The 16,621-nt window shown below is 43.9% G+C and overlaps 1 protein-coding gene across 3 annotated transcripts in view; it reads left to right on the forward strand.

Annotated features, from left to right (window-relative positions):
• The first annotated feature begins 462 nt into the window (after positions 1 to 462).
• The window catches only part of LOC131821545 (conserved oligomeric Golgi complex subunit 2-like), a 41,399-nt gene continuing 25,240 nt past the window's right edge, over positions 463 to 16,621 (forward strand). For 2 of the 3 annotated variants that reach the window (XM_059157725.1, XM_059157721.1), the window contains exon 1: positions 464 to 687. In XM_059157725.1, the coding sequence (XP_059013708.1) occupies positions 616 to 687 (72 nt within the window). In that variant the 5' untranslated portion in view covers positions 464 to 615. Of the gene's footprint in view, positions 688 to 16,621 lie in introns of all 3 variants that reach the window. The other variant, XM_059157723.1, reaches the window with a different exon arrangement.

The following is a 16,621-nucleotide window of genomic DNA, read 5'->3' on the forward strand; positions in this document are numbered from 1 at the left end:
GAAGCCACGCTCGCGGGTGGGTGCCGGGGCTAAGGGCGGAAGCCGGGTTCCCACAGAGGCCTCCGCGCCCAGGCGGCTGCAGCGGCGGCGCCGGGGGACCGGAGGCCTGACACCGGGATGCGCCCCCCACTCTGGACAACCGGCCGCAGAAGTAAAGGGCCAGCATCCCGCCACAGCTATGCTTCCCGCGGGACAATCTCGGGAGAAGGTCCTGGAAGAGGCTCGCAGGCCGGTTTTCCGAGGGAAACGGCGAGGTGGGGAGGGAGCGCCCATGACCCTCCCCGCCCTCCCCTCTCCCGCTCACCCGGCCGCACAGGCGACAGGACTGTTCCGAAGAAACGTACTCGGGGTTGTAGTGTCGCCCTCCGCCACACGGGGCTGGATCACCTGCTGGCTCGGCGGCATCGGTCCGGGCTCCTCTCTTGGTGGAGGCAGGCGGAGGCGCGCCTGCGGCGTCCTCTTTCATTGGCCGCGGCGAGGGCGCTGCCATGTTGGAGGAAGCGGTGCCTTCTGTGAGGTGGAAACGCCGTGGCTTCACCCATAGCGTTGGGGAGCGCAGCCTCCTACCTTTCCTTCTCGCTGGAGTGTTGGTGCTGAGAGGCGGCGGCCGGCGGGATGGAGAGAAGTAGGATGAACCTGCCCAAGGGGCCGGACACGCTCTGCTTCGACAAGGACGAGTTCATGAAGGTGCGCGCCTGGTCTCTGCTCCCCGGAGCCGGGCCGTGTGTGGCCTGCCCTCCTTGGCCCTCCGGGGCCTCTCCTCGGGCTTCTCCTGCGGGCTTCCTGGGCCGTCCCCGCCCCGGAGGGGTCCTCGGCCGGGACCTCACTGCACTTCGCAGTGAGTCTCTTGGCCTCGGGTGGGCTAGGTGCAGCCTGAAGAAAGCACTCCTGTGAAATCGTACACATTGAATGAAAAGGCCTGAAAGTTCAGGGCAAGTGGTTTTGAGCTAAACGTAAAAGCCCCGGACCCGTAGGATCCGCCTCTGGTACCGTGCGGCACAGTCAGACCGCCGCTCCCCCGGCCTGACAGAAGTCTCCCAGTGCCTTGTGCCTAGAAGCTCAGCGACTGTGCGTTGAACACATCTCTGAACGCACGTACTTACCAGAAATCGGGTCAAAAAGGCACTTAACCTAACGTTTATGCCTGACTTTCGTCTTAAGCTCCCGGAATGAGAAATCTGAAAGACTGTACTGTCCTTACTGGTTCTGGTCCAGTACTACAAAGCATACCAAGCTCCTTTTCTAAAGTTGCCCTACTTCTCTTGGTGAGGTCAGCCTGAAGCTGGCAGCAGATAACTGTAGGACATAAACTTACAGAATAGAAATTTAAACTGAAAAGACTTTACTGACAGGAAAGGTTCATCAGACATAGCATTGAAAATGTCCCAAGGTTTGAATCAGAGCCAGGAGGAGCTTTATCTGTTTTCTGTATCCCTCTGGGTCTGTCTTAAACTATCAAAACGTATATGTTTAATTTCTAAGGATTGGGATTTAGTAGCTGGGTTCAGTGTTAAAAAGTTTTGGCTCTGCCGGTACCTAAAATTCTGAAAAGAGTTTGAATTTCTTACTTTTTTATGGCTTCAAGTCATAATATGTTTTTTTCTTTTTTGGGTTAACCAGCTAGTTCCTTTTTGATACTTGCATTCAGATCACATCTCCCAAACTCTGGTTTTAAAAGTGCTTATGTCTGGATCCTCTGCGGTGTGGCCATATCATTTTTAATATGTAGGGATGTCTAGATGAAGGTATATTGTACTCTTGTTCTTGTATGGTGATGTTAAGCCACTGTAATAAAAGGTGTAAATTGAATGGAGTGTCTGAAGGAGAGCACAGAGTGAATTCTCTGATCCAGAAACCTTTTTTTAACGAAGGACACGTGATGAGGAGAGAGGTCATTGGAAGAAGAAAAGCACACACACAGACTTAAAGAATCTCAAAGCACGGAAGTCTCTTTAGCTTGTCTGTCTTTGGACTTCGTCAGGCTTTCTTTGGGCCTAACACTAGCATTTTCTCACACTTCCTCGCCCCGCCATCTTTCTCACTCTGAGCTGACAGAATGCCTTTGGTCAAAGCAGCTTCGGAAAATAGAAATCTCAAAATAGCAGTTCTAAAGTAGGACTTAGAGGTAGGGAGAGAGCAAACTGGGAAAGTGGCTAGAATGCCAGCAATTCCATATTCTTTCAAGGCTCTGAAATTTCTGAATATAATGTACAATTTGTAGTGTTAATGAACGTGACCCCTTCATACATAGAAGAAAAATACATGGAACAGCTGTTCTGTGTAAAGTGGTATTGATCTTCTATGTGGGAGCTGGAGATAAAGGTTATTTGCAATCTGTGTTTCCGTCAGAGAGATGTTTTGTTAAGTTACAGTTCCGAGGCAGAAATGAGTGGAGAGCTTGCTGTCGGGGTTGTATTTCTACATAGGTGTCTTGTTTGGCACATTTTGGAATGAGACTGGGATGGTAGAAAGGGAGATGGGGTGGGGCTGCGGGTTGCACCTTGGACACTGCATACATTGAGGGGTCCACATTGATGCAGTCTTCACGGTAGAGCTGCAGTCAGGTTTACAGCAGGAAGTTGCATGGTCATATCTGTTGAGTTCGAGTGGACTGGTGGCAGGAGACTACTTAAAAAGTCATGTTTAGGGGCGCCTGGGTGGCTCAGTGGGTTAAGCCTCTGCCTTCGGCTCAGGTCATGATCTCAGGGTCCTGGGATCGAGTCCCGCATCGGGCTCTCTGCTCAGCAGGGAGCCTGCTTCCCTCTCTCTCTCTCTCTCTCTCTGCCTGCCTCTCCATCTACTTGTGATTTCTCTCTGTCAAATAAATAAATAAAATCTTTAAAAAAAAAGTCATGTTTATGAGATCTAATGAGAAATAGAATGGGAAAGGTATGCAAAAGAGGTAGGTGATCAAAGTGCAGGAATGGCAGATGGGGAAGGGTCACCTGGGGCAGAGGCACTGGCAACATCATACTTTGTCGGCTTAGAAATACGAAAATCCTTTGGGTTGACAGCCAACTAATAGATGAGCAGGACATAAGGTATTGGTAGTAGGGGGAGAAAGTGGCATAACAGATAAATTAGACCATTTACATGGGTGTGCTATTGACATCACATGTAGCCTTCCTCTTCCATCTCAACATATGACTTCATCTCCAGTCGTACAGAAAAATTAGCAGCCATCCCACGGGACCTCCTCCATCCTGCTGATCATGATCCCATTCTTGTATTTGTCCCCTCTCCTCCTCGCCTGGTACAGGGAGGGGCTCTCCTTCCTCCTCGGGTTCAGTCTCCACTCTGGCTCGGAGTCCATGCCCTCCCGCCCTTCCAGGAGCCTGCGAGGATCCTCTCCCCTGCACTCCTTCCCATCACGTGCTCCTGTTTGATCCTCTCCCATTTGAATGCCCCAGCTCTAGGTATTGCCCTGTCAGTGTCGCACATCACAGCCAGTGCTCAGGGGTTGACTTGACTTTCCCACCTTCCACCCTTCAGGCCCTGTCGTTCCACTAAAGAGTTCTTACCAAAACTGTTTCTAAGTCAGCGCACCTGACCTTTCTCTGTCTCCTTACTCGACATCGCAGTAGACCAAATGCTCTGCATTGCTTCCTGTCTTTCTTCGACCTCTCTGATGTGTCTCCTGTGCAAAGTCATGCTCCTGGTAGCCACTGAATGCTCATTATGGGCTCAGCCCCGTGTTGCTTTCTTTCCCTAGATGACCTTTTGTGCAGCTTCATGACCACCTATCAGCAGGTAAGGTAGATTCCTGTCTCTGGCCCACACGCCTCCTGAGCACCAGTTCTGTGTATCGGACTTGCTGACCTTTCTTCTCGGATGTGTCTGTGGCCCCTCAGACTCATCAGGTTCAAGACGGAATTCATGAGCACCTCCTCCACTAAAAGCCACCTTTCTTATTCTATTGCCTCTCTCGGTAAACACTTCATCCGTTTAGCCTGGAGTCGGGAAACCAGAAGTCAACTCCTACTCTGTCACCTTTCCAAAATCTAATCTGTCACACCAAGTCCTGTGGATTTCGCTTCCTAAACCTCTTGAACCCATATACTTCTTTCCATCTCTTCTCATACCTTTGCAGTGCGCCCTTGCCATCACACCGTAGAAGCTTCTCACCCAGTCTCCATGCGCCTTCCTTGTCTTTCTGACCCCTGGTCTACACTGCAGGCTAGCCACTCTTGTCAGAATGCGGATGTGATCTTGTATGTACCAGGTGACTGGTCAGTCCACCGGCTCTTGAAAAACCATTTTCCCACGCACTCGAACGTATTTCAAAGAGAATCAGTCCCCCATGGGGTAGTTTTCCTTGGTAGACAGTTTGTTTCTGCGCTGTGCCAGTCTGCCTCCTTCGAACTTCTCTGTGTCAGTTCCTCTCTGGAACCTGTGGCTTCGTTGGCACCCCGGGTAGGCACATGATGACCTTTTCCATGAGAAGTAAAGGCAGGAGCCCTCTGGATGGTGAATGTATGTACCCTCATGTTCCATAGGTAAAAGAACCGTGTATGTGGGTGGGGGGGATAAGTCCTTGAGGCTCCTCCCCGTTCTAATTGGGTGAACTGGGAATTTTGAGACAGGAAGCAGGTCATGTGTGTCCTTGTTTGCAGGGAGCATGCATTCTGATGGACGAAACGGAAAAGGGGAAGAATGAGCAGCTGCTCAGATCTGTTTTTACTGTGCTGGCTGATTAGCTGTGACCTGCAGATGTGGGTCCCATCCTCGGCTCTGCTCTCTGCCTGCTTATGTCTGACTTGGGGCAAATCACTCGCCTCCGGCCTTCTGTTTGCTTGTTAGTATAATGAGGTGGTGCTTATCTATGTGATCTTTGCCAGATCCTCTGAAAAGACTCATCCAACCTGGCTTGCAGATAAGGAAACTGAGGCCTGAGGTGTGATGACTTCCTTTAAAGCCACACAGCTAGTTGGGGCCAATCACAGGCCAGATCTCCTGACCCCCACACATCAGTCCTTGGAAATCCTACTGTAATATGTTCCTTTCCAGAGGCCACAGGTGGGAACTGAGGGAAGTGGGACAATCAGAACATTAAGAATAGCGCAGAAGATGGCACAATGTCCGCATGCCTTGGCACCTGCATTTCACCAATAGGGCCACCTCTTACCTTAGAAGAAGTTCCCACAGGGCTGGTGATCTGGATGCCTGGCCTGGAGCTTAGCTACGGTAAACGGGACCAGAGGGAAGTGATGGCTGTTTGAGGTGGACTTTGAGGTGGCTGGGGATAGCAGCTGACAGAGGAGGAAGAGGGAAGAGTGACAGACAGCAGATAGCCGCAGGCCCGCAGGTCAGCCACTGTTGCCCAGGCTCGCCCATCCCCAGGAGCCGTCTTCGTATCACAGGAGCTGAGTCCTTACCCTGTGGGTTCTTAGTTCGATGTCACGGCTTGATGACAAGATTCCATTCTCTTCCGCATCAGTTTGAGACAGATATCTTAATGAAATTCTAATTAGCCAAATATGGAATGTAAGCCTGCAACTCATTTTATAGAGAAATTTTCTTATGTGAACTACTTTCCCTGATGATAGAGGAGTTGTGACGATGTAACATCAGATAAAGTTTATCTGATTGGCACTTGTAAGAAGGGTTCCCGGCAAAAAAGAACTGTTTTTTCTGTTGTTGTTGTCCTCCCTTTTGATCTTTCCTTTCCATTATTATTATTATTTTTTTTTTTTGTCTTGTGAGCGGTCATCTGATTTATAAAAAGATGCAACAAAAAGTAAAATGGTACAAGATAATCAGTTTCAAAACATAAAAAAGTGAGTGTCTTCAGCCATAGCTCAGAACAGAGGAACTGGGTAAGGAGAATTGCTTGTATGAACTGGCAACAGGAAAAGTTGGTAAAGGAGAGCTGAGGAACTCTATTAAGACATAGGAGTGAGGGGCTCTGTCATCATCTGACATTCGCTCAGTGTCGTCTATATGGTTAGAGATGTCCATGATGGGAACTCCAGCAATCTTCTGGGTCTGGGTCAGCTGATGCCACAGTGTAACACTCTGAATTGCTTCCGTACTGAGCAGTCATCTGCATAGTTTGTCTTTTGTGTACATGGTAATTGTTTGAATCTTGGCTCTTTCGCAATCCTTAGAGCCTCTTGATACTTTCACCCCGGTTTCAGCCATTACACAGTCAGTTGTACAACTGGTACACTTGGCACACAGCCCGTCCATCATTGACCGGTCAAGTTTGGCCTAAATAGAAAAGTTGATAAAGTCGGTACCAACCAGGATGTGGTAAGTCGGCCCAGCTGTGTGTTTATATTGGAAAAAGCAGGAGGGGTGTTGGGGGACTTCTCTTTCCTTGAGTGCATGGGATCCTTCTTTTCTTTCTTTTTAGGTTTTAATCTGTCCTTCTCTCAGAGAAGGATCTCAGAGCTAAGCATTCTCAAAGCTAAGCATACTTGCTTGCTTTCTCTTGCTTCCCCATGTTCACACCATGCCCATTTCTCCTTGCTTTTGATTTTATAATTCATTCTTTGTAGTACCATAAAACTTATTTAAATAAAATGTTGGCCTACTAAGTTATTGATTATTAGTAAGTTCTTTGTTCAAAATTTGAGAGCAAGAAGTATTATGTAAATATATCTTTTTGTTATTTAACTAGTTTTACAACATTTAGCATCAAATTTCTTGAAACATTTAAACAAATTAATCACAAACTTGGGCTTGGGCTTTTTCTTTTTTTTTTTTTTTAAAGTAATCTCTACACCCAACAGGGGACTTGAACCCACAACCCTGAGATCAAGACCTGCACGCTCCAGTGACTGAACGAGCCAGGTGCCCTTTGGGCTTTTTGTTTTTAAGTTCCTCAGGTGAGGGGGTGCCTTAGTGGCTCAGAGAGTTAAGCTTCTGCCTTCAGCTCAGGTCATGGTCTCAGGGTCCTGGGATCGAGCCCTGCATGGGACACTCTGCTCAGCATGGAGCATGATTCCCTCCCTCTCTGCCTACTTGTGATCTCTCTCTCTGTGTCAAATAAATAAATAAAATCTTAAAAAAAAAAAGTTCCTTAAGTGATTGTAATGTGTGACCAGTGTTGAGAACTCTAGCACTGGATAATTCCTTTAAATAGCTCAAGAAATTAATTTTGAAAAGCGAACTAAAAGCCTACATAATTTATGATTGGTGTTAAATTGAGGGGAAAAAAGAGATAAAGAGAAGAAATCAGCTGGAACAGAGTGTAATTAGGTACTCAAATATTTGTTAGATGGATAAATACATTTACGGAATGTAGGGTTTTTTTTTTTTTGTCTCTTCATAAATATGTCAAATGGGTATATAAATTCAACAAAGGAGTTTGATATAAAATTGATTAAAATGTTAGAACAGAAGTTTTTTAGAATTTTAGTGTTACTATTTCATGATGCTTTTAAGATGATCTCTCTGTAGATGGTGGGAAGATCTTGTTAGCATATGTTTTTAATTTCTCAAGCTTGAATAATTTAGTCACTGAACAAACATTTAGAATGAGTTTTGGGAGACACAAGTCCTAGATTATGTCCCCACCTAGCTGGGGCAGAGATTTGAGAGCAGGGGCTGGAGGGAGGAGCTCCAAGGACATTTTTGCATACATGCTGATACCTTGGGCGGGAACACTCTTCCCACACTTCCTGTGGCTAGCTCCTTTGTGTCATTTGGATCTCAACTCATTGTTCTATATTTCCGGGTTCATCCAAGTTTAAATACATCCCATTTGTCACTCAGACCTTTACTGTGTCCTCATTTCTTTTTAGCTGTGATCACTATTCATTAATCACTATTTGATCACTGTTCATTAATATAATGTTTGTTTACATATTTATTTTCTCATTTCTGCATTAGAATATCTGCTCCTTAAAAGCAGAGACCTTGTCTTTTCTTTTCATGACTGTGTCCCCAGGTCTTAGAGCAGAGCTGGAGTTGCATGATAAATATTTGAGGAATATTTATGGGATATACAGGGACATTTATTCATCTCTGTTGTCCATTGTTTTCAAGAATGGTTGGAAATACACACATACGTGAGCTCACACAAACTTTCTATGTCTTTCAACCCCTATGTAGTGTGCAGATTAGTGCTTAACTATTTTGGTTTTTTGTCTCGATGAAATGGGACATGTTTCAGGGCAGAGCTCATAAATTTCATATGCCCTCTTAGTACTTCTCATCATTACAGAGTGATGGTTCTGGGGGATTCTGCTTCTCGTGGAGATAGTATATAGTGATTTTATAAGTCCATGTATCTGGGAAGGAGTGTTTTACTTCTTGGCAGCTTAGAGAACTTCAATCTTTCCACATTCCATGTAATTTTCATAGCATTAAAGCTACTAATTTCAGATTATTGGTAAGTTTTAAATGATTAATTCCCAGGTTACTTTGAATTAGTCTTTGTTTGCCATCCCTGATTGCAGCTAGTTAGTAAAGTAGCTAAACTTTTAAACTCTACTTGGTTTTAATTTTGAGTGATGTCACTGCTTCTCTGATGGTTAATGGTTCTTAATTACCTGCAGCTTGTCTGGTTTGCTCATTTATTTTCCTGTGTTCCAACACCTCTTGTGATCTCCCAACTTCTGGCCTTTTGGGGGATTTGTACTTTAACTGGGTTCAGATAGGAAATACCCCTGAGTACAAAGAGAAGTTATTTTTCTTCTAACTTCACTATCTCCTATTATTAATGTATTACATTGTTGTGGTACATGTGTTACAACTGATGAACCACCAGCATTGATACAGTATTAATTAAAATCCATGGTTTACATTAAGGTTCACTCCTCTTTCTATAGTTCTGTGGGTTTTGAAAAATGTATAATGTTATTTACCTACTGTTGGTATCTTACAGCCTAGTTTCATTGCCTTGAAAACCCCTGTTCCTCATCTTTTTGTTTCTTCTCCTCTCTCTGCACCCTCCTCCCTCACCCCTCAGCCCAGGATCTTTTTACTGTCTAGGCTTTTACCTTTTCAGAGTTGAAAGACCCCCCCCCCCCCCGTCGTTAACTAATTAACTGCTCTTTTGTTGTGTGGAAGTGCCCCTCCTCCCCTTGCAGTGAAGGGACCCTTCCCCCAGGGTTGAATTCAGTGTGGCTGCTCTTTGGCCTTTCTGTGGCTGCTTGGCTTTGGGGGCATGACACTTGTCTCCTGTTTGAACAAGATACCTTCTCCTAATAGCCGAGGCATGGTCACATAGGCAAGGGGGCTGCATGGTCACGTAGGTCACGTAGACGGGGGGGGGGGGGGGGGGGGCTGCATAGTCACGTAGACAGGATGTCTTTCTGCTGAGTAATAAGGTCAAACTTCCCCTCTTTGTTTCCCCTTCCAGCCTTTCTCTTCGCGGGAGGGGGTCTTCCAAGGCCAATCCGCTAACACCAAGTATGCCTTTTTTCAAATGTTCAAATTGTCAGCCAATCGGCCCCGTCCCATCCGGGACTTGTTTGTACCTGTCTATAAAAATCCTGCACCACCCCAGCCAGGTGTGCTCAGCTAGCAGGAGCTGCTGACCACCCGCAGGCGCCTGCGCTACAATAAAGAACCTCTTGCTGTTTGCATCCTGTGGCAGTGTTGAATTCTTGGGTAAGGGGATCCGCGGGTCTTTCATTTGGAGGTCCCACGGAGATCATTGGACTCTTGCCCAAGGATCCAACCAACTCCCACTGGGAGGTAAGCTGGCCAGCATTTAAATTTTAATAACTGTGTTCTTGTCTCCTGTCTCGTGTTCTTGTTTGTCCTCTGTCCTGCCTATACGCCTGTATAGGACTGTAGTACTACGCGTAGTAGCTCTGTATTCTGGGCAGCTTGAGAAGGAGTTGACGAACTCGGACTTCTCCCCTGCCACCCTGGGGGACGCCCCAGGGATCAGAGGGGCCCGGTTTTTTGGGGCCCCACAAGTATCCGAGGGATACGTCTGTCTGTAGGCCTCAGAGGAAACTTGCAGTTCCTCGCGGCCTTCTGAATCTGTACTTTCGGTGTTGCACGGAAATCACGCAGCGTTTTCCTTTGCCGGCTTGTTAATTGTTTTATGTGTCTTTCTCGTCGCCCTTTGTGTTTCCCTTGATTAAGGTTAACTGGAGCCAACTGGGGTTAGTCTAACTCAAGACAGAGACTATAAGGAATATTCCCAAGCAGCTGCCGAAACTCTCTTTGTTTCGGGGAAGTTTCCCTGTGTTCTCTGGCCTGACTTGGACTGCCTAACCCCTCCCCCCTGGCTGAGGGGAAAACATGGTGTCTGCTCCTCTGTTGGGCTTTATGAGCTCTAAAACCAGGAATCTTTTCTCTGCCTCCTGGCGGCATTTTGTGTCTTCTCTTTCCCCCTTACGTGTTTCTGTACCAACGTGTGTGCAGCCTGCATGACGGGCCTCTAGATCATGCACCACAGCTCCTTCTCTCTTCACTGTCAAAGAGCAAGAACAACACCTCCTGGACCTAACACCTCCCCACTCCAGATCTTCCCACGCATGTCTCAGGTAAACGTAAACATTCAAAGTGGAGTGGGTCCAGGTGGAACATAAATCAGAGTTGGAACTAAGTTGAGTTTGTTGGTTTAATTAAGATAAGATGTGTCTTTGAAGTTACAGCAGTAAATGTGAAACTTTTATTCTATCAAAGTTTACTGAAGGTCAGATAAGCTTGTGTTATTAAAATATGTTAGCAAAGAAATGACTAAACTGATGGTTAATTGTCTGTCTCAAAGTTCTAATGGGTAATTGCTGAAGTAACTTTAAAAGTCTTTGGTAACCTGAAAGTTTTAAAGTTTTGCTTGGATGACAATGGAATTAAATTGTGGACATCTATATCTTAACCAAACAGCATATAAAGCTAAGTCGTTAATTACTGGATGTAGGTTTGTGCTTTTGACTTCTTATTGCAAGGAAACTAAGAGTATTTAAATCTGTTGGTAAACTTGTTTGCCACTTAACTGATTCATAAATTGCCACCTGAAGAATTCTGTTGTAACAGTTCACAATTGGTTAATAACTAAAGGTGTTTCTAAGAATACAAAGTTCTGCTTAGTGTAACTAAGACTGATGGAAATAAAGGGAAACTGTATGTAGGAAAGTAGGAGATATGTAAGAAAGATTTAAGGAATGGGAATACATTTTGTTGAAGGTAAGGGAAGGTAATTTTGTCCTAAATGAGATGGTTGTTTGGAAGGAAATGGCTTGGGACAAAACCTGAATGCAAAGGAAAGTTGTAGAAGGTTTGTGAAGGGAAATCTGAAGAAAAGGAATTTTAGCTATGATCAAGAATGAACTAAGATTGAAATGAATGGGTTTTAAAGGTACATTGGTACAAGACTGAAATTGTCTCTGTTCAAAAGGACAATGTTTACTTAGATCAATTGATCTGCTGTTAAGAAAATGTAAATGGTTTTCTCTTTGCCTGCCCAGAAAAACCAGTTTCTATGTTTTGTTTATCAGGTGTTTAACATCCCTAGTTATATTTAGGCATGTGCTTCAACACTTTCTAAGATTTTAGGAAATGTTGACAGGATTTAAATTGTAAATCTCTTTAACTCAGGCTTTTCCTTGGTATATGAAGTTGCTCATGAAGTACTACTGAACCAATGATAAACCTTGGATTACATTTGGGAAAATGCTATAACTATTCTAGAGATTCTATGCACTTCTTAAAGTTTTAATGTTTTGAGAGATCATCGCTTGATACTGTAATTATGGAAATGTTATGTATCACAGAAATAACCTGATTTCCTTGCAGCTAAATTGTAAACTCCCGTGTCTCTTTAGCTCTAACCATTCCATTCTGAGTTTTTGTCATTTATAATTGTTTTAATTTTCTTGTAAAATGAGTTTTATCTTCAAGGAGATTCCTATAAAGGACTTTCAGGACAAATACAGATATTTGATATACTTGAAAATCCTAAAACTGAAATGGGTAAGAATTTCCAAAACTGACTAAAGCCGCATTCACCAGATTTAGTAACATGGGACTAAATGAACTAAAAGATTATAATGTTGTGTCTCTTAATGTTTTGTCTTACTTTAAACATTGCTGGTTCTCTATAATGTTCGCTCTTCCAGACTAGGGATACTTCCTCCTAGTTATCTGTAACTTATAGAGTTGTATAAGTGCTCATTTGTAAAAGTGCTCAAAGCATTCAAGCTTTTCTCTCTATATGAACCCTCTGAAACCAAAAGGTCTCAGGAAGCATTCTTCCATGGCAATCAGTCATTTGCATAAGTTCAATAAGAATCTGTTCTCCTTGTAACAGGACACCATTGGAAACTGTTTATTTTACAAAGGCTTTGACTGGGATGTCATATTTGAAAAGACTCAGATATGACCAGACAGTTTAAAGGAACTAAGGTTGACTTTATGAAACCTGGAGCCATAAAGCCCCTTGGGACTGTTGGCCTGATACCTTGCTTACAGAGTTCCCAGCAGCCTCACCAGGTGAGTAAAGAATGTCACTCCTTGGTAGGTGCAGTCTCAGAAGAGGAATTCACCCAAATCGACAGGTATTGCAGGCATGCCTGATGGCAAGTACAGGGCTTGGCTTCTGGCCCGGAGAGGCTACTAAAAGTTTAACCTAGAGATTCCTTATAAAAAGTTCCAGCAAAGCAGATGCTAAAAGATCTATTGATCACACTCAATGGTTCTTGCTGAGCTTATCTAAATAATTAGGCCAAGTTTGTTAAAACTGGACTTGTTTCACAAGTGAATTAGTCCTGATTTGGCTATCTCTGTAAATGAGGGTTATTTTAGAGAGAAAAATTATGTTTTAGTAACACACCTTTATGGATGTTAAATTCTAGATTTGATTGTCTTTAAATGTTTGTTTACCTAAGCTAAACAATTTGAGGTAAACTTCAGAGAAGTTGTACAATAGCTCCTTTAGTCGATCTTACTGTTTTGTGGGGATATTCGCAGACCCCACGGCACATGATTAAACAACTGGAAAATGGGATTAATTCCCTACAATTATATAACTTAACTAACACCTTGTGTGTGGCGGGGATAATGAAATTGCCTAAAAGCCAACCTGTCACACTCCATAGGATTAACTATGGACTTGGAGGCACCGTGGATGACCCCATTTTCTTTATGAGTGGATTGAATGATGCATGGGGAACTCCCCTTATCTCTTGACAAGTTTTCTCACTTGCCAATGATCCTCTGTAATCAGGATATTGTTAAGGCTGGACCACTCAAAGGTCTTCTTATTGGTTTCATCCCTTAGTCATATTTATCCTAGAGGCCACCTCTGTTGAGGTGCAATTGCAAATAGATGCTTTAGCTAAGCATAGAACAGCCCTCATAAAAGGAGCCTCAAAGCTCACTATGGGACAGTCCCTGACTGTAATGACTTCACATCAGGTCCAGATTTGTCTTAGAATTCAAAGGCAATCAGTGGATGATAGAAACCAACTAATTAAGTATTGGACTATACTTATAGATATGCCAGAATTAATACTTAAAACTTGTCAAACTTTAAACTTAGTTACCTGTATGCCTGAACCTGACCACTGTACTTCTTTCTCTATAGAGCAAAAATGTTCAGAGGTTATTGATCTTGCTTACTCTATTGGTCCAGATTTAAGATGCCCCTGTTAAAAATACGAATGACAGTTGGATTTCTGTTAACAGTAGTTTTCATAGAAAAAATAAGATAAGCTAGGTATGCCATAGTGCTCACTAGCACTTTGCAATTGCCAAAGCCTAAGAATTAACATTTATACTGACTCCAAATATGCCTTCCTGGTACTACATGCCCATGGAGCTATTTGGAAGGAAAGGGGATTGCTATCAAGCCATAACTCCCCAATCAAATATGGTCCTGAGATCATAGCCCTTCTTGAGGCTGTACACTTGCCTAAGGAGGTAGCGGTGATTCACATCAAAGGACATCAGAAGGATATGACCTTGGAATCTAAAGGAAACAATCTAGCAGACCATGCAGCCAAAGAGGCAGCAAAGGGTAAGCAGATATTAAGCCTTATACCAGTCTTGACTCCAATGGAGTCCATGACTCCAGTCTATTCAGAGCAAGAAATTCATATTGCTCAGGAGCGAGGGTATACTAAAAATGCACAAGACTGGCTTGTTAACGATGAGGGAAAATTCTTTATGCCTAAGATTAGTCAATGGAAAATAATACAGGGCTTGCACCAGGCTACTCATTTGGGCAAAGACGCCTTAAAACATTTAATCAAAAATATATTTGATGGAGTGAATTTAACAACCACAATAAAACAAGTGTGTCGATCCTGTAGCATCTGTGCCCAAGTAAATCCGGAGGGTGCGGCTCGCCCCCCACCTCTCTTAAAACCAGTCCAGAGGCGTGGATCCTATCCAGGAGAGGACTGGCAACTTGATTTCACACAAATGCCACCTTGCAAAGGCTATAAATATCTATTAGTATTTGTTGATACCTTCACCGGATGGGTTGAAGCCTTTCCATGTAAAACTGAAAGGGCCGTAGAAGTAACTAAGGTTTTGTTGCGAGAAATTATCCCTAGATTTGGCCTTCCTCAATCTCTTCAAAGTGATAATGGTCCTTCTTTTACTGCTCAGATAACTCAGCAGATAGCTCAAGCCTTAAAAATTAAATATTTCTTACATTCAGCCTGGCATCCACAGTCCTCCGGGAAGGTGGAGAAAGCTAATCATACTTTAAAACGTCATCTTACTAAACTTACTCTAGAAACCCAGGAAAATTGGGTTACTCTCCTACCAATAGGACTTCTTAGGATGAGAACTGCTTCAAAACAACCTATAGGACTCAGCCCTTTTGAGTTAATATATGGAAGACCATTTCTTTCTGTAGATCTGCTATTAGATGGAGATTATAATGCATTACTAAATTATTCGCTGGAAGCTGGGTTAATTCATAAGTCACTTAATGAGTATACTAATCGTATTCTTCCCAAACCTGATTTAACTATAACTGAAAGCCCACCCCATGTAAATCCCGGAGATATGGTTTACTTAAAAAATTGGAAGTCAGATATAACTGAAAACTTACATCCAAGATGGAAAGGTCCATATCGGCATAATCAGACAGATTGCTGGATCTGCGGAAGTTTGCCTATTTCAAGTACATCTGGATTACCCTGGTGGGTTTTTCCTTTACAGGGCACTGATTGGCATTCTCTACAAAATTATATCTCAGAGATGGTAGATGGAGGCAGCACATTCCGGGATAAATCTATTACTAATCAAAATGTTTCTTCCTGGCCCATGATCAGTAAAACATGGGATTCACCAGGACATAATCAAAGTTTTTCATATTCTCAAACTATTAAAATTCTAACTGGCTTTACAGGCTCACAAGATGATACTCACCGGCTAGGGCCTAAGTTACAAAACCCTCCTTATCGCTATACTAAGGATGGCATATATCAAATCTGGGATACATATCTGTGGCTTACACACACGATTGGATGGCTCAGTCAGAAGACAGTTTTATGCTGGGAACAAAGAAATCATATGTATGATACTTGGGCAAATAACACACGACATCTAGGATGGCTGTCTTTAGAAATGTGTTCCCAAGTAATAGTACTCCAGGCTACTGACTGGTTTGCTACTGATTGGGCAAGGCGACCTGGCATCAGATGGCCAGCTCCAAACGGAACCCACTGGATATGTGGAACCAACCTGTGGCCCTGGCTTCCTCTAGGGTGGATAGGTCGCTGTACTTTAGGATTTGCCTGGATCCATGGGCGCATTACTAAAACCATTACAACACCAGCTAATCTCCCCAACTTGAAACAAAGATGGACGCAATCTGTTTTTAAATGGTATGATCACTTAGCATCCATCTTTGTTCCATCTGCGGGACTAGAGGATGTCAGGTGGCATGTAGAAGCCCTTAATAAATATACTACAAAGGCACTCAATGATTCACTAAATAGCATCTCCCAGCTTAATACCGAAGTGTCACAGATATGCAAGGCAGTCCTACAAAATAGGATGGCCTTGGATGTCCTGACAGCAGCCCAGGGTGGCACATGTGCAATTATCAAGACAGAATGTTGTGTATATATCCCAGACTATCACAAAAGTATCACAGAACTAATAAAGGATATAAATGCACAGATTAAGGCCCTACAAGATCCTTCTCTCTCTCAGTAAATGGTTAAGTTCCTAATTTGAAGGAGGACTATGGCCGAATCTCCCTTTCGGGCTTCTCATTCTTATTGCCTTATTAATTTTAATATGTTGCTTTGTTCACTGTTTCCCTACTTGGTGCCGAGACTCCATTGCTACAATGACTACACCACGACAGACGATCCTTATCGCGCGAGAGGACGCCTCTTCACTGTCAGCGCTGGATTCAGCTGCCTCCACCTTTCCTAACTCCCTTATACATTCCTACCCTGATCAATATTGACCCCAGTAGGTAGGGACAGCTCTGCACCCCTATTCAGCACGAAGAAGTTACAGAAGATGAGACCTTCCACCTTCAACCCCCTTAAAGATTTCAGGGTCAAGATTGTTCAGGGGGAAATGAAGGAGCAGGAGGCTGGCTGAGGAGAAAGCAAAACCTGGCGCCTTGCACCCCACTTAGTGCAAGAAAAGGATAAATGGATATAAGATTCTATCCATGATGAAGAAAAAGGGGGGAATGAAAGACCCACCCTCCGTCGTTAACTAATTAACTGCTCTTTTG

This window comes from Mustela lutreola, chromosome X (genome assembly GCF_030435805.1).
Source record: "Mustela lutreola isolate mMusLut2 chromosome X, mMusLut2.pri, whole genome shotgun sequence".
NCBI classification, from domain to species: domain Eukaryota; kingdom Metazoa; phylum Chordata; class Mammalia; order Carnivora; family Mustelidae; genus Mustela; species Mustela lutreola.